Source organism: Equus quagga, chromosome 3 (genome assembly GCF_021613505.1).
Source record: "Equus quagga isolate Etosha38 chromosome 3, UCLA_HA_Equagga_1.0, whole genome shotgun sequence".
Classification (NCBI taxonomy): domain Eukaryota; kingdom Metazoa; phylum Chordata; class Mammalia; order Perissodactyla; family Equidae; genus Equus; species Equus quagga.
Genome location: NC_060269.1, coordinates 1,729,126 through 1,754,287, shown reverse-complemented (window position 1 = coordinate 1,754,287; position 25,162 = coordinate 1,729,126). Strand labels below are relative to the sequence as shown.

The 25,162-nt window shown below is 39.0% G+C and overlaps 1 protein-coding gene across 2 annotated transcripts in view; it reads right to left on the bottom strand.

The window, feature by feature from the left end:
• GSTCD (glutathione S-transferase C-terminal domain containing) overlaps window positions 1-25,162 on the bottom strand; it is a 131,835-nt gene that overhangs the window by 79,677 nt on the left and 26,996 nt on the right. Inside the window, exon 6 of one of the 2 annotated variants that reach the window (XM_046655618.1) lies at window positions 5,252-5,380. The exons of the other annotated variant lie outside the window; for it this stretch is intronic. Within the exon in view, the coding sequence (XP_046511574.1) occupies window positions 5,252-5,380 (129 nt within the window). The remainder of the gene's footprint in view (window positions 1-5,251; window positions 5,381-25,162) is intronic. 2 annotated transcript variants of the gene reach the window in all.

The following is a 25,162-nucleotide window of genomic DNA, read 5'->3' as shown; positions in this document are numbered from 1 at the left end:
ATGAAAACATAAAATAAAAATAAAAGAACTGAGAAAGAGAAATTTGCAAATATTCTAAAGCATCATAATAGTGTTCCTTTTCCAAACTAAAATTGATCTTTAAAAATTTTTCTTGTCCTCTTGACATGATGCACTGAGAGGAAAACAACATCATTTCTGTGACAGTCCTGCTCAAAGCATGTCACGTACATCTAACCATTAAAAAACAGAGAAATCCAAACTGAGGCACATTCTTCAAAGTAACTGGCCTATGTTCTTCAAAAATGTCAAAGTGAAGAAAGACGAATACTGAGTGAGAAAGTGTTCCAGATTAAAGGAGAGAGAGAGAGATGATTTTTCTGATACTTTCAAGGACTTTAGTGGGACAAATGGCAAAATCTGAATAAGGCCTGTGGTATTGTACCAATGTTAATTTTCTAATTTTTGATAATTTTTTCTTTTTGTTATGTAAGAAAATGTCCTTTTTTCTTGCTTTTAGGCAACATACTCAAAATTCAGGAGTAAATAATGGGCATCATGTCTGCAAGAATCTCAAACAGTTCAGAGAAAATGAGAGGAGCAGAAATAAAGTGAATATGGCAAAATGTTAACATTGGATAAAAGGTATACGAGACTGCTTAGTACCATTCTTGGAACTTTTCTAACTCTAGAATATATATCAAAATATAAAGCTGTAACAGAATACGACAAAAGAAATCTTACACTGCTTTAGGAAATACTACAATTCAAGATATATGTTTAATTAAAATAAAGTGACCTTGGACTTCACACAATCTATATCTCTTGATTGTTTTCCCATATCAAGCAGTTGCTGTTGTAAGCTGCACTTACATAGTTTTCTCTCAAATTTACCTAAACCAATAGGGAAGAATGACATGATAGTCCCTAACGGCTGATCATTTAAAATCACTTATAAAGTATTGTCTTACTGAGTCAAACAAACAAGAAGAATAATATGTAGCTGAAATAAGCAGTGTTTTAAAATAAATGCTATTTGTCACTTTCTAACAAGTATTGCAAACAAAAAGATTACGGAAGTGTTGCCATACAGAGGTCCTTCAAGCTAACGTGAAAGAATATGCAAGACACGCACACACATGTGAGTTTTTGTTGTTATTTAACCTATAGTCTATAAATGGGTTGTTAAAACAACAGCTAACACTTACAGCACTCTTACCACGCCAGTACTTTAAGATGCATTTATTCTCTAAAACCCTAAGAAGTAGGTTCTATTATGAATGCCAAGCTAAGATGGCACATCCCTCTGAAACTGCAAGCTAGTTTCTTGGCTTCAAATGCCCTTTTTGGTCATTTCCACCTGTGAAAATCATACACGAAAGTTCAAAGGTCAACTACAACCAACTCTGCCTCAGTTGCACGATCAGAATTAATTACTCTTATTTCTGAATTCCTATAAGCCTTTATTCATTAGAATTTTTAAATATATATTAACACTTCCTACATCTAAGACACTGAGTTATTTGCAAGAGCTCCCAAGGTAGAAGGAGAGATTATTAACATAATTTTAATTATATAATAAAACAATGGTGTTATGAATAAGGCCTTGAATTTGCTGGAAACTTATCAATGTGCCAAGCAGGGTATTAAGAACTTCACAACCATTATCTCATTTAAGCCTTACAATCATCCTATAAAGAAGTCATTATTAATACTCCCTTTTTGCAGAGGAGGCAACTAAGGCTTAGAGAAAACAAGTAACAGGTCTAAGCAGGCATAACTGGTAAATGACAGGGCCTGGTCCATCTGACTCTACAGTCTATGCTTTTAAACAATGTCCTGCCCTCAAGGGTGACGGTCTAATGGAGGAGAAAACATGACCTCAATAAACTACAGTACAAGGTAAAAAAGGGAAGGCTTTTTCATAAAATGAGAAGGCAGAGGCTGAGAAAGGTCTCCAGGTAACCACTGAGCCGAGTACCGAAAGACAAACAGATCTGTGGGAAGAGAGGAGTGCTGTTCCAAACTGACGGTGATGGAGAGGATTTGGGATGCTGGGGATGAACAGGAGAAACAGAAACTAGGTATGTCTAGAAGGTCCACATTCTGCATAAAGGAAACTTACATTAGACAGACAGGCATATATATCAGCTAAGAAGGTTAAATACAAAATTACAGGATTTGAATTTCCTCACTAGCATGAGATGCATAAAGTCAGAATCAATTCAGCATCCCTAGTTCTAAGAATGTACCAGACACAAAAACGTACCAGGCAGAAAAACGAACCAGACACAAAAACGCACCAGGCACAAAAACGCACCAGACACAAAAATGTACTAGACACAAAAATGTAAGAATACATTTTTGTTTAGCAAGAATTTAGCAGGCTTTTAATAAACAGTACTACTAATTTAATTTTTGTCAAGGAAGTAATTCTCAGGAAGGTACTACGTGGAGAAATACTAAAATAGAATATATCCAGCATAAAAGGCTAAGTAGAAGAACAAGGTGAGAAACAGCACAGCGGAAGAACAGCTGTGCTCATGCTGGACTTCTGAGGCCTGCCCAAGCTTCGTGTATGACCCAGCCTGCCACTCGGAGGTTAAGCGAAAATGGGCATTTACACAAGCTTTTTCCTTCTGGCAATCTCTGTTACACCCTGTAAAAATACAGCTGATGTGTATGGACAAACAAACAAAATCTGACTGTTTCCTGATTGTGAAAGTTACATATACATACCTGTGGTACGAACATTGAGAAACCAACCACCAAACACACCCACACAAATGAAACAATCAACTTTAAAATCCACCAACCAAAGAAAACTACTATTAAAAATTTGGTTTGAAGAACTGACAATTCTGGGGATTCTAGGAAGAGAAAACAGCAGTTGCACAGACACAGAGGCAAAAAATCAGATGGGACTTCTAAGGATCTGACGATAGCAACTTGGAATACAAATCTGGGGAGGACAGGGAAATGGTGGAGGAGGAGGCTGCAACAGATCAGAAACTGCATCTTGTGGAGTCATAAACTGTGCCGCCCAAGGGTATGTTAATTTAGCCCAAGCAGTACCAGCTCCTTCCTCCATCGTCAGATGACCATTAGGTTTGTTAACAGTTGCTTTATGTACTTTGGTGCTCCTGTGTTGGGTGCATAGATATTTATAGTGTTACGTCTTCTTGGTGGAGTGTCCCTTTTATCATTATATACTGCCCCTCTTTTTCTCTCTTTACCTGTTTTATCTTGAAGTCTACTTTGTCTGATGTAAGTATGTCAACACTTGATTTCTTTTATTTGCCATTACCTTGGAGTGTTGTCTTCCATTCCTTCCTTCTGATCCTTTGTTTGTTGTTGGAGTTGAGATGTGTTTCCTGTAGGCAGCACATTGTTGGGTCTTGTTTTTTAATCCATCCCACCACTCTGTGTCTTTTTATTGGAGAATTCAATCCATTTACATTTAGACTGATTATTGATATATGAGGGCCTAATGCTGCCATTTTATTCCTCATTTTCTGGTTCTCCTGCATTTCCTTTGTTTCTTGTCCTGTGTATTCTGGACTACCAATTCGTTCAGGCAGTTTTCTATGCTGGTTTTCTTAGTTTTCTCTTTATTTATTATTTATGTCTCTGTTCTAGATATTTTTTTTTAGTGGTCACCATGAGGTTTGTATGCAAAATGTCACAGATGCGATAGTCCATTTTCTGATAACCTCTTGTTTCCTTAGACTAAGCCAATTCAATCTCTTTCCTTTCCCCCTTCTAAGTTGTTTTCGTCACATCTTGATCCATCTTGAGTTGTGAGTTTGTAATTAAAATTACAAGATTATATTTTTGATGTTTTCCTTCCCTTTACCTTTAATGTTACACTTGAGTGTTTACTAACCTGTTCTGATGGATAGCTACAATTTTCTGATTTTGTCTATCCGTTTATCTCCTTAATCACAGCTTTATAACCCTTTTCTTTTTTTTTTCAGGTATGAGGGCCTTCTTGAGAATTTGTTGTAGGGGGGATCTTGTGGCAATGAACTCTCAGTTTTTGTTTATCTGAGAAAGTTTTTATTTCTCCACCACATCTGAAGGATATTTTCACTGGACAGAGTATTCTTGGCTGAAAGTTTTTGTCCTTCAAAGATTTGAACATGTCATTCCAGTCTCTCCTAGCCTGTACGGTTTCTACTGAGAAATCTGCTGAAAGTCTGACAAGGGTTCCTTTGTAGGTTATTGTCTTCTACTTTTCTGCCCCTAGTACTTTTCTTTGTCATTGACTTTTGCCACCTTCACTTCTATATGCCTTACAGTAGGTCTCTTTACATTGATAGGGCTAGGTCATCTATTGGCTTCTTTCAGTTACGTTTCCAGCTCCCTCTCCAGGTTTGGGAAGTTCTCTGTTATTGTTTCTTTGAACAAGCTTTCCGCTCCATTCTCATTCTCTTCTCCCTCTTGAATACCTATAATCCTTATGTTGCATTTCCTAATTGAGTCGTAAATTTCTTGGAGAATTTTTTCATCTCTTTTTCATCTTAGTTCTCTTTCTCCATCTGAAGCATTTCTACATCTCTGTCCTCAATATTGCTGATTCATTCCTCCATAATATCAGCCCTATTGTTCAGGGAGTCCATATTCTTCTTTATCTCATCCATTGTGTTTTTCATCTCCAATATTTCTGATCTGTTCTTTATAGTTTCAATCTCTTGTGAAGTAGGTCATGAATTCACTGAAGTGTCTATCTGCATTTTCTTGTAACTCATTGAGTTTTTTAATGTTAGCTACTTTGAATTCTGTGTCATTTAGGTTATAGATTTCTGTGCCTTCAGGATTGATTTCTGGGTACTTGTCATTTTCCTTCTGCTCTGGAGATTTAATATATTTTTTCATACTGCTAGATGGCATGGATTTGTGGTTGTGTGTTGTGGTGGTATTTGATTGCCGCTTCCACCTGCCACCATCAGGTGTGGGTCAACAGCTGCATATTCTTAGCCCACTGCAATATGTAGCACAGCTCCCAGGTGCTGAATTGGGGTACTGGGAGGTTGGGAGGGGGGCTTTCTCCTGCACAATCTCAGGGGCTTCTTGCTCTGTCCTTGCTATCTGCTCTCCTGGGGTGTTAGCCTGATGAAGAAACTCCTGTGACAGCTAGTCATATCTGTGTGGGGCCTCCCCCCAGGTTGTGAGGGACCTCAGAGAGCAATGATGTTCCCATGGAGGGCCAAACCCTCCCCTCTTTCCTCTCGGAGCTGTGTGCAGTCCCTGGGTCACTGTCTTTTGGGGAGGAAGAGAAGATTTCTCTTACCTTGTTCCACTTCCTTGGGGGTGGCGCTCCAGCCCCTCCATCTTCTGACATATGGCTGCGTGGGTCTCTCAGACGTCTTATGTTGTGTGGATGTCCTCTGTCTGAATATGAATGTCCTGTTCATTGTATCTTAGAGGGGAGATTACAGGGAGAGCTCACTCTACCACGATGCTGACGTCACTCTCATAAATATATTTTTAAGTTAAAAGAAAAAGGTAAAGAACTGTAGAATTCTCTCATGAAAAAGAAAAGGAAAATGCTGATAATTTTCTCTCATCTTAGTAGTGAGCTCAAGTTTTTGTAAAACATAAGCTCAAACTTTAAGAAGTTAATTTCTTGGTTTTTGAAAGAGTGATCACCACCCACCCCAGTTCTAAGGGTACAGAAGAGAAAGAAAAAGGATGCTATTGCTGTGAACTGCCATGGGAACCATAATGCTGGACAGTTTAGGAAATAGTCTTTAGAGGATCTTTCAGAATGCTTTATTCTAGTCAACCACCTGGTTGTATGACCTGAGGATGGACACAGGGCTTGCAGTTTTTGTTTTTTTTTCATGTTAAATTGTTTTCTGGCTTCTTCACTTCATAGGTTTAGCAAACGTGTTAGAAGAATATGCAAGAATGTAAACAAACTACTAACAAAAGAGAAAATGCCTCTAGTCAATAAACACGTGAAAAATATGTTCAATATCCTAATAATCAAAGAGCCAACCACTGAAAACCAGTTACCTTTAACCAACTAAATTAGGCAATAAAATTCCTTAATGACACTATTCCAAGGTAGACAAAAGTCACTAAAATTGGTCCTATCATGTCGGTACTTGTAAACTGGAACAACATTGTAGAAAAGCAATTTGGTAATAAATAACAAGAGCCATAAATTTGTTCATGCTTTTGGCACAGTAATCCATTTTCTGGGTATACAACTTTAAAAATAATAATTAAAACAATATGGGAGAAAGGCATTTGCATGAACCTAGTCACTGCAGAGAATTTATAATGATGAAATCTCAAGTGCACTTTCAAGGTTCAACAAGAAGATGGTTAACTAAGTCATGCCCATCTATCTAATGGGAACACGAACAAGAAAGGCACGTTTTCCAAAAGTGTAAGACTCAGTCTATGAATCCACAGGCATCAATGTGATTTACCACAGTGAATCCTTATGTGGGAATTATGAATAAAATGAAATCAATCAAACAAGACTACACAGATGAGTCTTAATATCTGTGCCAACCATTTGCTTATTTGGTCTTAGAGCCATTCCCCGCCCCTCTTGGCTTTATTCCGCATAGTAGGGAACTACATTTCTGTTTCCCTGCTCTCTGGCTCCTGGCAGTATAAACAAATGAGCGGCACTGGCAGAAGACTGGAGGGTAGAAGGAAGAGAGAAGCCACAGGCTTTCTCCTCTGCCCTCTCTGTTTCTGGCAGTGTCTCCACCAGCACCTGAATTTCCCCTGTGGCTTTAGTTCACCCAAACTGTCCTGCTCTCCATGGTTCCAGCTTTTGCCAGGTGCCCCCAGCTCCTGGGTTCTAGCAGCACTGCCTTGCCCTGGCAGCCTCCTGTTGTCCCTGTTCTCTGGGATAAGTCACCACCTCCTTGTTTGGCTTCTAGATCTTTCATCACCCATGTAACTCACATCCTGTATTAAATTATCCCTGCTTGAAATACCTAGAGTGGTTCTCTTTTCTGAAAGGACCTTGAATAAAACAGTATCTCCAATTAATGTAAAAAGAACAAAGCTGGCTGATGACAACAAATATATCACGCTATCTGTTAAATGGTTTACATCACTGTGTGTCTGCACCTGATCCTCATGGGACCCTGGCTTTCAATGAGGCCAACTCCAACTATGTAGCAATCTCCTAGATCTCTCATGTGAGCTGTTTCAAGATTTGGAAGAAATTATGTCACCCTTTAAATGAAGGGCTGCACTTTCTAGTGAGTTTTCTTCTAGTCACTGAGTACTTGGAAGTGGCTGACAACTGCACAGCAAAATTCTCTGCTAAAAATACAATATGTAGTTACAGTCTAAGTAAGTTATTAGGACTACACACACAACACGCCACCTTCTGAGATAATACTGGTTAAACAAGAGTTTTTATCTCTTAAGAAAACAGGTTTTCAAATTGTTGGTAACAACTCATGGGTCAATGTAGTGGGGTATAACAATTTAGTGGGTCAATGTAGTGGGGTATAACAATTTAGTGGGTCAATGTAGTGGGGTATAACAATTTAGTGGGTCATGACTACTATTTAAAAACAAAAATGAGAGAACAGAATATAACATGGAAAAGAACAGAAAATAGGGTACATTGCTCATAAGAGGGTAAGATTTGTAACATAAACTCTAGTTTCAGTTATACAGCATGTGTGTATATGCGATTGTAGGTGCATGTGAATTGGTTTGTGATGGACAATCTGTTTCTGTATAAAGGTCAAGTTTAAAAAATTTTGAAAGCCATCACACACTGATACCCCTTGCCTAAACTTAAAAGATATGAAGTGATTACACCTCAGTTTTTTCTCAGTGGGATAAGTTAAAGAAAAACGTCTTCATTTGCTGCATAAAGTTCTTTGGTTGAACATTAAAATTAAGAGAATATGATTAGAAGAACCTGGCAGATCTCCCATATTACTCATGCTAAACATTACATTGAATGTGTCCTCTCAAACTTCATACACTGAAGGCCTAACCCCCAATGTGACTGTATTTGCGGATGGAGCCTTTCAGGAGGTAATCACGGTTAAATGAGGCCATAAAGGTGGGCCCTGATCCGACAGGACTGATGTCCTCGTCAGAAGAGGAAGAGACACCAGAAGTGTACGGACACAGAGGAAGGACCCTGTGAGGACATGGTGAGGAGGCGACATCTAAAAGCCAGGAAGGGAGGTCTCACCAGAAGCCAATGCTGCTGGCACCTCAAGCTTGGACTTCTAGCCTCTATGGGTGTGAGAATATGAATTTCTGTTAATAAAGCGACCCAGTCTGCAGTATTTTGTTATGGCAGCCTAAGGAGACCAATACACTATCCATCCCACCTCTTTCTCCGAACCTGTTATACTTACTTACGAATGAACAAATTGGTACAGGTTAAAGTAAGTATTGTCAACTAGAGAGATGTACAATAGTATAAATTAGCTGTTGTATAAGATTACATTTAGTATATCTGAGTGAGATATATGAGCGACAAAGTATTTTAAAGATATTAACAATTTACTTTTTGATACATCGTTTATTTTCTATAAAACTTGTTTTGCTCTTTAATTTGCTAATATACACATATATATAAGTACATATACAAATAAATACTTTTTTGGTGACTGATCAATATTTTTTGTATAACTTAGAGTCACACTGTTAAACTCTTGATGTGATTTCCTGTCCTAGTTTTGTTTTTATTATAGCCCACTCCTTTTAATTTTTATCACTTCTGGAGAAAAATTTTCGAGTGATGAGAATATATGTAAGAAAGAATGCAACCAAATGCAAACAATGACTCTGAAACTGTAAATATGTGAAGGCTTCTTTCTTTGGCCAATAATGATCCTACGACGACTTTATCAGTGACCCCTGGAAATGATGGGGTCACAAGTAGCTCTGGGGAAAAATACAATTATTACTACACATAAATTTTTGATTCACTGAGAATAAAAGCAATATGAAACCTTGAAATGGTTTGAAATGGGAGAAATGTGGTCAGAAAACTCATGAGTGCAACTTTGACTCTAAATTTTAATGCAATGTACAAGGCTCTGGTGCATCTCAGATTCTACTTCAGATTTCTAAAAATACCAACATAACTGCGCTATGTTTACAATAGCTTCTCTGGTAATGCAGGACAAAAATGCATGATCCAGCAGAACACTGAGAACTGCTATGCAATCTCTTCTTTGTGGACATGGACGAGCAGCACAGTGACTGGTTAGTCTGGCTCTGTGGCCGCACTTTTAAATCACAACCTAGCTTCAAATCCCAGCTCTGCGTTTTGCTAGCTGTGAGACCCTGTGCAGGTTACCTGATTTCTCTGTACTTCAGCTTCCTCAATCTGCAGACTGGGGATAGTAAGAGCACATACAGCACTGGGCCATTATGTGGATTATATGGGTTAATATTAAGACAGAGTCTTGCACTCACCAAGTTCTTTATGTTTTTAAAAAGACATATATAAATGCTAGCTGAGAAGAAAAATGCTCAACTGTTAAATTCTTAAGTCTAATTATTCCCTCTTCCTTTCTCCTTATTTCTGTTTTGCGTCATCCTTATAGAGATGTCTTTTATGGTGGACTAACAATGAAGGGCTTAATAAAAATCAAATTTTCAGGAGGAATCTTAATGCCCTCTGCACTCTTAAATTCTGATCTGCATATGTGAATTTACCAAAATTGAGGAGCTCCTACAGTAAAGGAGAAATTGTGACAGGCCTGACACAGTGCCAACACTTAGTGTTGGTTCCTGCTTGTTCATCACATAAACATAGAGACAGCAAGCTAGGCATTAGCAGGTGGTTATTCTAGAACTCACTTAACTTTAGAATATATTTTCTTATGAGATAGACTGTGCTTGTGTGGAATGAATTAAGTTTGTTCTTAAATGGAAACAGCTGAATTGACTAATTGACCTTTCAAAATCTAAAATGCCTTTTTACTTAAAAACATGCAGGAAAGAGTCAAATGGAAGCCATTCCTCGATAGACATTATGCTCAAGAATAAAAATATTCAGGCAATTTTAAACAACTTTATCTGAGATAAGGCACAAATCAATTTAAAACTGAGAATCAAGTTTTAAAGGTTTATGTGGGTCTGTAAGTAAAAAAAAAAAACAACCAGAAAGTCCACCAATAGAAACCAGTCACTGGAAATGGCACCCGGAGCTCTGAAATGTCAATTTCATACCGCACTACGCATAATCCACCAAACACAACCAAACTGCCGTCTGGAAAAACAGCAGCAGCTGCTACTATATCTCGAAGTAACAGGTCAGACCTATTAGCCAGGTCAGAGACAAAAGTGCAACCACTCGGACAACTCACTCAGGAATCATCTTCCATCTGTTTCAGTGTTTATCGCTTATAAATCAGATGTGTTAATTGATCTAGAAAAAGCAGTAAGTCCAAATAAACTGCAGTTTGGCTTGGTATCAGTAAATGCTAAGAATATCCTAAAACAGGTAGGAGGAACCCAAGTGAGTGAGGACAGATTCATCTAGGATTTCAAGCTGGCAGCGGAAATCCATAACCTATCTGCACAATCTGCCACCCATATGCCCTTCAGTCAGATGCCCACCACAGTGCCGACACTATCAATCTGAATCATTTATTAGGTAATAAAAATTATTCAGAGGAGGACTGACTATTTTCCATATGAGAAGTTCCTTTGGGAAAACACTTGAAATCTGGCCTCAGGGACTGAAGGCAAAGACACTTCTAACCTGAGAACAAAGCAAAAGAATATGTTGCTTTCTTACTCAGAATCTTTGGGGAATTTTTTCCCTGGGGAGAGACAGGCTGGGGGACCCGGCACTCCCCAGTCCCTCCCCGATATAGGGAAATGAAGTCTGTTAGTCATGTGCAAGTGAAGAGCAATTCCAGAAACAGAATTTTCAAACTCCCGCAGATTTGATGGGGGTGACAAGCTCCCAGACAAACAGCGGTGACTTAGACGCAAGGCACACAGGCTAATGACCCCTGGGCAAGAGGAACCGCTGGAGCTCCCTCCATGCGCTTTTGGTCAAGTTTCTCCACGGTGTATGCTCGCACTGCTACATCCCAGAAGCAAAGGAAAAAGCAAGCCAGTCACATAAAAGTCTGCAGAATCCAGAAGCCAGCCAAACACTGCTTTATGTGCAATAGACACAGTGAACTTGCCATAGCCTTTTCTCAAGGAAAGACGATCTATTCTGCCCTGAACAGACAACGCTGGTCCCTCATACTCATACTCTAGAATGGCACTTACTAATGTCCACAGGCCAGAAAAGTCACAGATTACACCGGTGCTGATGCCTCTGTTCTCTCCAGAAAGTTCATTTTTAGGAAATAATATGTCAAAGTATAAAGGGATACATAAAATTGTTAGTCGTTGTCCTTATGAAGAGTTCTGAAACCATGGAAAATGTTTCTGAAATCAAAAGAAAATAGCAACTTGCCCCACAAAAATTGGCGTTTATTATGAAAAAAAAAAAAAAGCAGCGACTGAGTTGTTTCCGCTTCACCAATCCTTCCACAGCTCACAGTATTTCATAAAACTGGTTTTCTGACATGTACTTGAAATTCCACACCCATTCTCTCCGTCTCAGCAGTGCTGTCCCCTCACTAAAACACTTCACGTTCTTCCTGCTTTTAATCCAAGGTTTACTCTGTTTCAAGGCCCACTTCAAGACCTGCTTGACCTGCGTGACATCTTCCCCAACCGAGAAAATCAATAACCTTCCTTTCTGGCCTTTTACAACACCTACTGCTTCAGTCTTTCCAATCCAGTAATCCCTTAACAACCATGGAAATTATGCTCCTAAAATGTAATATAGTTGGCAAAACCTAGGTGGTAAGATCAAAGTCTCATGGAAAATAGAGGGGTAAGGAGAAAAACAATGCTTTTAAATCTGTTTTCCTTGAAGAAAGTTAGTTCTAGAAGGCATCTATTCCCAAACAATCTGGATCTATTGGCATTATCTCCTCCTATGGGCTTCCCAATAGGAGCCCGGCTGCTGAAGGAGGTTCTCCAAGTCTGATGTTAGGAGGCTGTTACCTCTTGAGCAGCCCTCACTGACTTAGAATTCACTGTACTTGGCACTTGAATTCCCCTTTCTTTCTTTTCTTTTTTGGCAAATCTTAGCAATATGTTTGTGCTATTAACTGACCAATTACTAGGCTGCATAACAGTTTTCTGGACCAGTCTTCTTCATCTCGTGAAGGCGGAGAACACAGAGGTTTCCTGTCCAGTGCTGCTTCACAGACCCAGTGAGACGGCCTGCTCAGGAGGATGTGGAAAACTATCATGCTCTGTTACTTGGGGACATAATCATAAGACTGAGTTATCTCAAAACACTGGTTCTGAAGAATTAACATATTGCACCTCACTGACCATTCCATTAAAAAACATGAGTCTCGTAATAATGAAAAAAAGTCCATTGTTGTTCTGAGTCCATATAGATGTCTGCAGATACTGTTATTTTCAGTAAATTTTTAAAAATCAGATCTTAGAGATAATTCTTAATTTATTTTCTTCCTCTGAGGATGCTTGGTGGTCAGATTCAGTATTATATTTTCAACTCCAATTACCTTTCATACTATTTCTGACAAATAGAAATGGCAAGCAATAGGATATACTGGAGTATACGAGGAAGCCATTTGGCGTAAACCTAATTCGGCCTTTGTTTTTTTCAAAAGGGCCTGATGTGGCCGTTGAGCATGCATTGTATATCTGCTTTAAACATTTCCTATGGCAAGCACAGATGGCCTTAAGATAAAGGTGCAATGTCCCCCCACATTGGTATTTCCTTAAGGATAAGCATCTTTCCTTAGGCTAGGAACTGATTGCTGTGCTCACCTTTGATCAGCCAGCTCACCTGTGACCAGCCAGATTGAGACAACAGACCTGCCACCCTCCTGTGTCCACCAAGACAGCAGACCTACCTGCTGTGTCCATCCATTGCTGTGCTGACAGAGCAGTCTCGTGACTATTGTAAAAAGGACATTTCAATCATATGTGGAACATCCTCTTTGGGGGTATATAACCACTCTGTATACCCCACTTCTTTGGTGCCCTTTCTTCCTTTGGGAAGAAAGGCCCCAGGCCATGGTCCTCACATTTTAGCTCAGAATAAATTCACCCAAATTTTCATTTATAGATTGGTTATGGATTATTTTCGTCGACATTTCCCCCCAACAACTCACTCGTTTCACTGAAGTACTCATTAAACCTCTGCCTTGTGCTGGTCACTCAGCTGGGCCTAAGAGTCACAAATGCAAACACTGATCCCCGCCCTTAAGGAGCCCAGCCTGTTTGGGGTGGAGGGTGAGGGAGACAGCAACTGGTAAGGGAATCTCCTTTATTGAAACAAAAAACAACTCTACCATCTAAGCTCCAGGAGCAAGAAAAACTGGACCAAGCAGCCTCCACCGTGCCCTGGAGCCTCGCCTTCCAGCGGGCTCCCCTGAGTTACTGCCATCACCTTCATGCTGCCTTCCCGGGCGTGTTATTCCCGCTGAGTAATAAAAACACCTTTTTTGGGCTCCCATCAGCACAATGAAGACAGGATGGCATTTAAAAAGACTGTCCGAAACGGTTAAGGTAGGACAAATGGGAAAATAATAAATTAAAACAACATGCAGCTTAAAAAATAATCTCAGATTTCCGATCTTACCACTGCTAACTGATTTCTTGAGCTTATAGGCTATTGCTTAGCTGTCTGACACTGCCACCCTCCTAAGAACCTACAGAAGCTGCCCATGGCTGTTACAGCTTTCTGTATACAAAATGGAGCTAAAACATAAAACCTGTAGGATTTTTCAGCTTTAAGAAAAACACATTGCTAACTAAAATAAAAAAGGCAAACATTATGAGAAAAATATCTTTAGCAAATAAACATAAATATATTCACTTTATTAAGGAATTCATTCAGATTGACAAGATATAAAGAAAAATAAATGCAAGTTTAAACCTTGCTATGATAAAATACACAAAAAAATGAGTTATCCCTATTACCCTGTAAAAATTACCAAAAAAATCTGAAGAACTACTGCCAATGAAGGTGGAGGGAGGCAGCGGTGCCTGAGCACTGGTGATGGTAAAATAAACTAGTTAAAGCCCCTTTAAAATCAATTTGGCAATATGTATCATAAGCAACAAGAGGGCCCACATCCTCTATCATCTCACCTCTGGGAAACAACTCAAAGTATAGGAAAAGCCACACGCAGGACATTTCATGGTAGTGTTACCTGCAGTGTGATAGCTGAGAGCAAGTTTATATTCAACTGCAGATAATTAAGCAAAATATATTAAATCTCTCTGGTGAAATATTATGGAATCATTAAAAATTAGCCATCATACTAGGGGATGGTTGTATTATGTTTCACATTTTTAAGTTAATTTTCTCAAAAGCCAACACTGTAACTATATGAAGTAGCTGAATTCTTTAACACAGTTTGACATTAAATAACAAGCTGTACCTCACTGTCTGATAAACGAAAAGTATGGAAGGAAAATGTTTAAAGATCCAGTGGAAGTATTCATAAAGCTAGAATATGCTTTCACTAATTATAGTTTGTTGCTCTCTAAAAAGGAGAAAATGCTGCATTTATTTTGAATTAGTTTTTTTTTTTTTTTTACTAGAACCTTGTATCTTCATAGGCATTCAAGCCTAGCAAGGGTCTCTCATTAGCAGAAAATCAAGAGACTCTCTCTGTGTGAAGTAGGTTGGGTACAATGCGGCATTTGCAATTAAAGATTACAATCACCACTGCAGCAGCAAAGCCCAGCTGACACTGATCATTTCTACTCCTTGGTACAGAGATATAAAAGATCTTAGCAATAACCTACATAAACACAACTGTTTGCATTTAAGATTTTGCTCATTACAGGCATGCTGTGCTTAACAATGAGGATATATTCTGAGAAAGGCGTCGTTAGCCGACTTTGTCATGCAAACATCATGGAATGTACTTAGGCAAACCTAGATGGGATAGCCTACTACACACTCAGGCTCTATGGTACAGCCTATCGCTCCTAGGCTACAAACCTGTACAGCATGTTACTGTCCTGAATACTGTAGGCAACTGTAGCACAATGGTAACTGTGTATCTAATTGTAGAGAAGGTACAGTAAAAATACAGCATAAAAGACTAAAAAAAAAAGTGAACCTGGGGGCTGGCCCCGTGGCCGAGTGGTTAAGTTTGCGCGCTTCGCTGCAGGCGGCCCAGTGTTTCGTTGGTTCGAATCCTGGGCACGGACATGGCACTGCTCATCAAACCACGCTGAGGCAGCGTCCCACATGCCACAACTAGAAGGACCCACAACTAAGAATATATAACTATGTACCGGGGGGCTTTGGGGCGAAAAAGGAAAAAAAAAAACCAATTAAAGAAAAAAAAGGTACACCTGTATAGGGCACTCACTATGAATGGCACTTGCAGGACTGGAAGTTGCTCTGGGTGAGTGAGTGAGTGAGTGGTGAGTGAGTGCAGAGGCCAGGACACTACTGCACACTACTGTAGACTTTACAAATACTCTACACTTAGGTTACACTGAATTTATAAAAAATATTTTTATTCAATAATAAGTTAGCATTAGCTTACTGTAACTTTATAAACCTTAATTTTATTTAACTTTTTGACTCTTCAGTAATAACACATAGCTTAAAACACAAACACATTGTACAGTTGTACAAAAATATTTTCTTTCTTTATTCTATAAGATTTTCTCTATTTTTAAATTTTTTATTTTTTGAACTTTTTTGTTAAAAACTAAGACACAAACACACACACTAGCCTAGGCCTACACAGGGTCAGGACCTTCAATATCACTGTCTTCTCCCTCCACATCCTGTCCCACTGGAGGGTCTTCAGGGGCAATAACACACATGGAGCTGTCATCTCCTACGATAATGCCTGCTTCTGGACCACTTCCCGAAGGACCTGCCTGAGGCTCTTCTTGAGGAAGTGTCACTCTTCAGAAATATGTCCAAGGTGGTTTGCTTGGTTTGTCTCTTTTCCTCATCGTAGATTTGCTCGTAAGCAGATAATGCACCATGAACATTCCTCTCTATTAATGAAAACCTTTAGATCCTGGGTCCACATCTTCAAACTTTTTAAGCAGCTTGTTGAGGTCTGTAAAAGCTTCTGCTAAACCCTTCGCTGTGAATTTTCTTGGGCGTTCTTCTTTTTCTTCTCCTGCAGTTTCCTTTTCTCTTCCTCTTCTTCAGCTATGCATTCCACTGCAATTCCAACAACTCCTCACTAGTCAACTCCTCAGGAACCACCTGTAGGAGCTCCTCATCCTCATCCACACCCAGGTTCGAGCCGTTTGCCATCTCAACCACAGCCTTGTTAATTTTTGCAACCTCCTCATCCTTGGCAAATCCTCTGAAGTCATGGATGAACCTCTTGAGTGTCTTCTTCCAGATGCCATTCATACACTGCTTGGTGACATCACCCTAAAACCAAGCAAGGTTCTTGACACAGCCATAGGTGTTGTAATCCCTCCAGAACTGCATCAGTGTCTTCCTCAGTTGCAGCAATGGCCTGGGCAAAGGTCCCCCTCAGGTCGTGGGCCTTAAAAGCTACTCTAACTCCTTGATCCAGTGGTTGGATCAAAGAGGTGGTGGTGGCGGGAAAAACACCATTTGAATATTGGGATGAAAATCACCAATAAAAGGAGGATGTCCAGGAGCATTATCAACAATAAACAAAATCTCGAAAGGTGTGTTATTCTGCAAACAGTACTTCTCCATTTCACTAGCACAGCAGTTCAGGAGGGCATCTTGTAAGAGGAGCTGGGTCCTCCAGGACCTCTTACTGCTCCTGTAGTGCACTGGCGCTGTGTGCTTCTTGATGCACTTGAAGGCCCTGGGGTTCTCACTGTGCCAGATCACGATGGGTTTCAGTTTGTAGCCTGCAGCATTGCCTCCAAGCAGGACTGACATCCTGTCCTTAAAAGCCTTGCAACCTGGCACTGACTTGGCCTCCTTGTGGATGAAAGTTCTTTCAGGCATCCATTTCTAGAACAGGGAGTTTTCATCTACATTGAATACTTATTTGGCAAGTAATTTTCCTCTACAACCAGCTTATCTAGAATTTCCAAAAGTTCCTCAGCTGCCCTCACATCAGCACTCGCAGACGCACCACTCACTTCACACGATGTAACGAGTAACGATTCTTGGATCATTTAAACCACCCAGAGCAGGCAGTAAACTCAACATCGTAGTTGGGTCCAGCCTTTTCTTTCATTGCAAACTATTTTCTTTGGATGTGACTGTCATGGTGCTGAGAGGAATACACTTCTGTGTCTGGTCTTCAACCCAGGTCATTAGATGTTTCTCCATGTCTGGTATGTATGAGGCCTTCTCAAGTTTTTGTCAGTCTCGTTTCCTTCAATGAAGCAGATCCTTCAACAGCTTCTGTCACTCTGTTCTTGTTCTTCCAGATCATAGCTAAGGTGGAATGGGTCACGCTTGCCTGGCGAGCAACAGCCATCACTGATTTTCCACCTTCATAGTCCTTAATCACTTTTCCTTTCATTTCTAGGTCAATCACTTGTGTGCTCTTACTGGCAACATTAGCAGTGGACAATGAACAAAACAACATGAGATTACATCAAGCACAAGAGAAAATGATCCAATCAAGCCACACGGTAACCATGAGATGTTTGAGGCTGCAACAGGCCTAACACGGCATACTGTTTTACAGTGAACTTTTTTTTATGAGTAGAAAGAGTACACTCTAAAATAACAAAAAGTATAGTAAATACATAAACCAGTAACATAGTCACTTATTATCATTATTGTGTATTACGTACTGTACATAACTGTCTGTGCTATCCTTTTATATGACTGGTAGAGCAACAGGTTTGCTCACTCAGCATCACCACAAACACATGAGTAATGCATTGTGCTATGTTATGATGGCATCAATGTCACTAGGCAACAGGAATTTTTCAGCTCCTTTATAATCTTATGGGACCACCATTGTACATGCAGTCTGTCATTGACAGAAATGTCATTATCTGGCACATGACTGTATTGCTAAAAACACAAGCTCTATGAGAAAGGAGGAAAAGATCTGGAATGCAAGACCATTTGTCTGAGAAATGCACAAAATTTGCTGTCCCCAATCAAGATCTTTAATTTCAGGGTGAGCATTGTGGTCAAGGGTTTCCAAATGTGAGGAGAATTTGAAGAGGTGCTCCATAATCTCTAACCCTTACCTCTAGTATAACTCAAGTGCATTCAACAAATGGGAAATTACTTGGTATAATATGACCTGACAGTATTAACAGATAGTGAAAAGAATAAGAGAAGAAAACAGCTGCAAATGTTAAAGGTAACCATATTGCAACAATGAAGGGTAGAATTCATGTTGAGAATGGAAATTCTTAATATATTTTTATATGCTGCTTTTGATTTTAATCAAATTGATTCCAAATTTTAAGTCTCTTAAGCAAAGACTCCAAAAGTTAGAGGGTTATTACAACTCCTCTCCCTACCTAACCCCCACAACTCTAGGTTTTAAGAAAAATCACATTAAATAGCAATTTTCTAGAACAGGTAAGGTCATTGAAAGTAATTTTCAGGGAATTACAGTATGGATTGAAATAACTTTTGTTGGACGAACTACTATTCTAAAACATTTCCACCCCTAGGTTAATAAATTTCAAATTTTATTAATTTTGCCAAGATGACAGCAATACAATCAGTGCAACTTCGTGCACAGGAGATCTGCACGGGTGCTGTAAGAGAGAACCGTGGCCTAAACTCTGAAGCATATGCACGCAGAGGTAGAGCCTGGACTCAGCTGACTGACGTGTCTTGACTGTGTGTTACACGATGCATGTTGCTTAACCTCTCCATGAACCTCAAATTTCCTCATTCTAGATGATCTCTACTGTCTCTCAGTTCTGAATTTCCATAATTAATCTGCCAGATATCTTAGGTTTGCACCCTCCAAATTCAACCAGCTCTCTGCCCTGGAGGTTGACCTGCACACGCTGCCTCAACAGGCCCCCTGGCATCTAGATGGATTTGTCAGTGAGCAGCCTCAGCAGCAGACCAGACAGGAAAGGAGAACGAGGGCAAGGTATCTTTCCTCTGGCTTCCGCCCCTGCAGTCACCTGAGGCTGCCTTTGTCTCCTGCCTGAAGCCTGCTCGCCTCTCGTCAGCTTGCTGAGGGGCCTCTCTCTCCCTGCTTTCCCTCCCACGCACAGTCAGACCTACAGGTGGAAACAGCTCTGCGGCTACTCACCTCAGGCTCCTGCCCTGTCCCTGTACGTTCAAGACTTCCTGCCCACGACTTTGTAATTAGTCCCTCTACATATAAATTCACCTCCAATTATCCCTATTTGAAAGTGCCGTCTTTTCCTATTGGGAATCTGACTCATACAATCACTTTTTAAAGAGTTTGATCAAGGGGTGTAAGTCAGAATCTAGTATCTAACGAACGGTAGCTGTGTAAATTTGAGTATTGCTTATTATTGAGATTTAAGGTCACTTGAAAGAAACTTATCAAAAGCACTTATTTTATAAACAAAAAAATTAATTTAAAACATCTTTTTGGTTAGATCATAGTCTGATTAAACCAATAATTACTTGATTTTGCAATAAAGTGTCTGGAATAGATGAAAGCAGAAGGGTATGACTGGAAAGCAATTTCTAAGTCATTTTTTTAATATTGCCTTTGGCAACTTGGTTTTCTCTTTTCTTGTTTTGCTGAAAAAATTTAAGTGTGAATTTGTCCCTAAGAGCATGGAAGTAATCACTCAATAAAGTTGTTTTAAAAAAAAAGAGGAAGAGGACTTGGCCCTATCTAAATTCTCCCCCCAAAAACCCTGTAAGCAGTTTTTCATGTCTAGTTGTTAATGTATGAACTGCCATAAAAACTTGTCTTCTCATTGCAATCGACAAATCAGTAAAATTATCATATAAAAAATTTGTTTTTAAGAGGAGGAGATGTCCTGGGAATTGAGTTTACCTTAGTTTTATAAAATGTTTGCTATGTAATGATACGTGAAATTCCTAGGTATTTTTTCCTAGGAAGCATATAAGGTTGCACTTATGTGCATAGAATACAGCCAACTTTCTAATGTAATCACTAGTTTCAACATAAAAACTAATTTAATAATTTTCCAAAAACAACTGTATAAAATTCACATCCAGAAACATTATGCTACTGATTACTAATACTGTATACTTACGCCATTTAAATAATGACCGTTTTCTATTTATAACTATACTTTGGTCTTATGGTTAAGGATAATTTAAAAAAAATTCCTCTGATGGTTCAGTCTTGACAACTTTGTGGTTGCAGAGCCTGTGAGCTACTGAGACTGCACAGCTATCTGGGAAATTGACTTGCTTCAGGTATCTTCCCAGTGTAGTTAGGCCTAATTAAATAAAAATAATGAATGGGTTTGGGTGCTGAGCAGAGCTGGTTCAAAGCACAGAATAAAATAGTTCATTGTGATTTTAATCATAACTGTCTGGAATAGAACGGAGAGTGCCAATTTAAACTGAAATGAATAATACTAATTAGTTTCCTTTAGCAGAATAATAAGGCTCCACATCATTAGCATTCCCGCTGTCTCCTAAATGTGACTATAAACATTTATAATTTTTAAAAAATAATTCTTGAAAGTTTGGCAATATCAAGAGTTTTAAGCTTAAAAACTGAATCTCAGTGTGAAATATTCAAAGCAGTCTGGAAAGGCAATTCAGGAGTTAAATCATATAAAAATACCTGTTTGCAAAGGTACAAAGCGGAATTAACACAGCGCTGGCTTTGCATTAATTATACACAGAAGTCATCTTTCAGAGCAGTGATACATAGTTTATATACAACTCTGCAAGTGTTTTGGGGTGCTCATTCATTTTGTCCTCATTAGGAATGATGTTAAAGGTTGGAACTAAATACTTTTTTGCAGCTATCTTTGTCTTAGAGCAAAGTTTCTTTCCTATTCTTCATTGCTTCTGGATGACACCAACAGTAAGTTTTGCTCTACTTAAAATGGGTACTTACTGAAAAATCACCCATTAATAATTAATGTAAAATTTCTGCAAATTTTCATCTAAAGCTGCCTCAATCTAAAACATAAAAGCCTCTTATTACGATACCCATTATCTGTGTTCATTGGAAAAACTCAAGAAAAAAAACTGAAGGAAATTCTTAGGAAAAGCCTTATCTTAAAGGGGCTACACCTCTCTAGTCCTAAGAGAACTCAGCACTGCCGGAAACACAGCAGGACTGGACTGCGCTCCAGACTGCTCCCCCGAAAGGTCCCGCCCCAACCACAATTCAAGAAAACTGAGGAGATAAGAATACTTGCCTGGCACTGTTTCTCAGGAATAAACATTCCATTACTCACATAAATCCTATTCCAACTTTCTGAAGCAATTCAATCTCTGAAACATACTAACATTTAACAATATTCACTCCTGAATGGATAATTTGAGGTTTCTTATCAGTGAATTCATAATTTCCTAAAACAAACCATGGTAACTCTCAAACTTGCCTAGTGCTATAATAAATGACTACTGCAGTCAGGAATAGACCCAAATCTCCTCGACTGTTCAACAAATTCTCAACCTGTCCATTTGTATACAAAAAAAATTTCCAAATAATTTTCACACTCTACCTATGAATTAATTGAAACAAACTTCAGATAAATTTGTATAATCACATACATACTTCCTCATGTCAAATACTTTTATTTTGTTTTAAAAACCAATACTCTTAAAAGATTCTATGTAATCAGCCCTAGACAAACTGGCCAGTAAAACCGTTCTTGGTAATCAGTCATCACGGGTTCTGCTTGCAAAGTACTTAAAAATATGGTCTATAAATAGTATTCTTGAAGTCTAACCCAGAGGATAGAACAAAGTATAATATAATACTGGGAAGAATTACAGCAAATCTAACTCCAAGAGAAAAAAAAGACCTTTAACTTTTTTCTTTAATCACATACCACAGTTAACTGCACGTTTAAAAAAAAAAAAAAAAAAAGGCATTGTATTTTCCTAACAAGATAATCTGGTTTCATGGCTAAAAACAGAAAAAGAAAAAAATAGGTAAGAAATCCAGTGCGGCCAAGGCTACGTGGATTTAGGGAGGCACAGCCATGAGCCCAGCTCGCCAGCCCCGCTGAGCCCCGCTGAGCCCCGCTGCCTCTACGGTGGATGCTGCTCCTGCACTTACACTTGGGGAGGACTCGAAAGAAATAAGTTTTAATGTAATCTTGCTACTCTTTTTCAGGCCTTGTTCACAGCAAAGTGGTTCTCAACAATTTAGTCAGTAGTACAATGTTATACAACTGCGTCATTTCCACCCTGAGCTGATTTAAAGTTCAAAATAAACTCATTCACTCAACAATTTGACAGTCAAAACAAAACACTCAGTCCCACTTTTCAGTACTTTGAAATGCAAATGTATAATTGAAGCTGGACACTACACTAAGCTTTCTGTATGAAAGAACTTTACTTCTCATGAATGTCACATCCACAACATAGACAGCAGCATGACATCCTCAAGCAACTTCCAAGTTTTCTGGTGGAGGGGCAGGAGCCTTAGTGCAAACTAGCGGCCAGGATTAATACTTGAGCTACTCCTACACAATACTAATCACTATTCTGAAGCAATGCTGATATAAAGAAACTCAAATTATGTTATGCCAATATGACTTTCTCCATTTCTCTGGGAACCTGAGAACAGCAATCTGCGGAATGGAGTGTCAAATCTGAAAGTCAACGTTTACCTGTGTCTATCGGTATTGCACTGCTCTTCATTACAAAGGAAATACATTAAGATGTCTTTGTAGTTCTTGCCTTGTATCACACTATCATTTGATTTATAACTGATCTCTGGAAGTTTTCTAGTAAGTATTTTTTGCAAAAGATGAGCTAAGAAACATTTCTATATATACGTATTTTTTGTTTTGTTTTGTTTTGTTTTTCAGGAAGATAAGCACAGAGCTAACATCTGCCACCAATCCTCCTCTTTTTGCTGTGGACAACTGGCCCTGAGCTAACATCTGTGCCCATCTTCCCCTACTTTATACATGGGACACCTGCCACAGCATGGCTTGACAAGCAGTGTACAGGTCCGCACCCGGAGTCCGAAGCGGCGAACCCTGGGCTGCTGAAGCGGAATGTGCGAACTTAACTGCTGCGCCACTGGGCCAGCCCCTCAATATTCTTTATTTTCTTGATCTTTTCAATATTTCTACTTAAATTATATTTTTAACTTTTTATTCTGAAATAATTATAGACTCACAGAAAGTGGCAAAAATAGTACAGAGGGTCCCATGAACCTTTCACTGAGCTTCCCCAGTGGTGACATCTTACACAATCGTAGCACAACATCAAAACTGGGAAATTATCATTAGTACAATACTGTTAACTACAGGCTTTGCTAATTTCACCAGTTTTTACACGCGTTCATTTGTGAGTGTATGTACAGCTTCATGCAATTGGATCCCACGTCTAGATTCATATACCTACCTCATCATCACAAGGGAACCCCCTGCACAGCAGCGGCCTGCCACACCCATCCCTGTCAACCATTAATCGGCTCCCCTTCTCTCATTTTATCATTCTGAGAGTGTTAAATAAATGCAATCATATAGGTAACCTTTTGAGTAGCTTTTTTTTATTAATCATGATGCCTTTGAGATCCACCCAGATCGTGACAAGCATCAACAGTCCACTCCTTTTTACTGCTGAGTGGTATTCCAGAGCAGGGCCGCATGGGAATTCGTTTAACCACCCGCTGAAAGGCACTCGGGCTGTTTCTGGTTTGAGGCTATTAGAACACAGCTGCCACAACATTCACATGCAGGTTCTGTGTGAATATAAGTTTTCATTTCTCTGGGATAACAGCCCAACAGTGCAAGTGCTGAGTCTTGAACTTGTATAGCGATCTTGTGGTGTGGAGTGACATCCCGATGTAGTTTTAATTTACATTTCCTTGCTGGTTAAGAAGCAGACAATTTTTCATGCGTACATGCAGCAACTGTATATCCTCTCTGGTAAAATGTCTGTTCACTTCTTTTGCTGATTCTGTAACTGTATTCTTTTCTGTTTCTTTGTTTACTGTCAAGTTTTGAGAGTTCTTTACATATTCCAGACCCAAGTTCTGTGTCAGATTTGCATATATTTGTGGTTTGCAAATATTTTCTTCTAGTCTTCAATTTATTTTATCATCCTATAACAGAGTCTTTGGCAGAGCATTTTTAACTTTGATGAAGTCCAATTTATGAAAAAATTTTTTACAAATGATGCTTTTGGCGTCAGGTGTAAGAACTCTTTTTCTATCCCAACTCTCAAAGCCTCTTTTTTTTTTGTGAGGAAGATTGGCCCTGAGCTAACATCTGTGCTGGTCTTCCTCCCTCTACCTTCTAAGTATGTGGGAAGCCCCCACAGCAAGGCATGATGAGCAGTGTAGGTCCACACCTAGGATCCGAACCTGTGAACCCTGGGCCTCCATACTGGAGGGTACAAACTTAACCGCTATGCCATCGGGCCAGCCCCTCCCAAAGCTTTTTAAAATTTTTTACATTTTCTTGTAAAGTTTTATAGCTTTAAATTTTATATTTAAATCCATGATCCACTTTGAGTTAACCTTTATAGAAGGTGTGCAATCTAGACAGAGATTCATTTTCTCTGCCTATAGACGGATGTTGTTTCTCTGCCAGCATCATTTGTTGAAAAGACTCGTTCCTCCACTGAGTTCTTCATGCCCTTCTGTAGGTTCTCTGTTCTACTGATCCATGTCTATCTCTCCAATCGCAGTAGCTATACAGGAAGTCTTAACGTTGAATACAGTGATCCTCTCTCTTTTATGGTTCTTTTCTAAATTCCTTTCTCCATGTAAAATTTAGAATAACCTTGTTGATACCTACAAAAAACTTGCTGAGATTTTAATAAAAATTATGTTAAACCTATAGGTAAATTTGAGGAGAGTTTGACTATTTTAAGTGCTACTTCATGTGAAATTTTAAAAGGTTTAAATAAAAAAGGCTTAAATAAATAAAAGTCAACGTATTATTACTATATAATTATAATAAAATTGACTATTTTATATGTTTTTTTTCTTAAAGTTTTAAAATTTCACACACAGAGACTTTAAACCTTTTAAAATGTCACATGAAGAAAGTAACACTGAAAAATAAAGTCACCTTTCTAGTAGTTCTTTACCTCTTTGTTACTTTC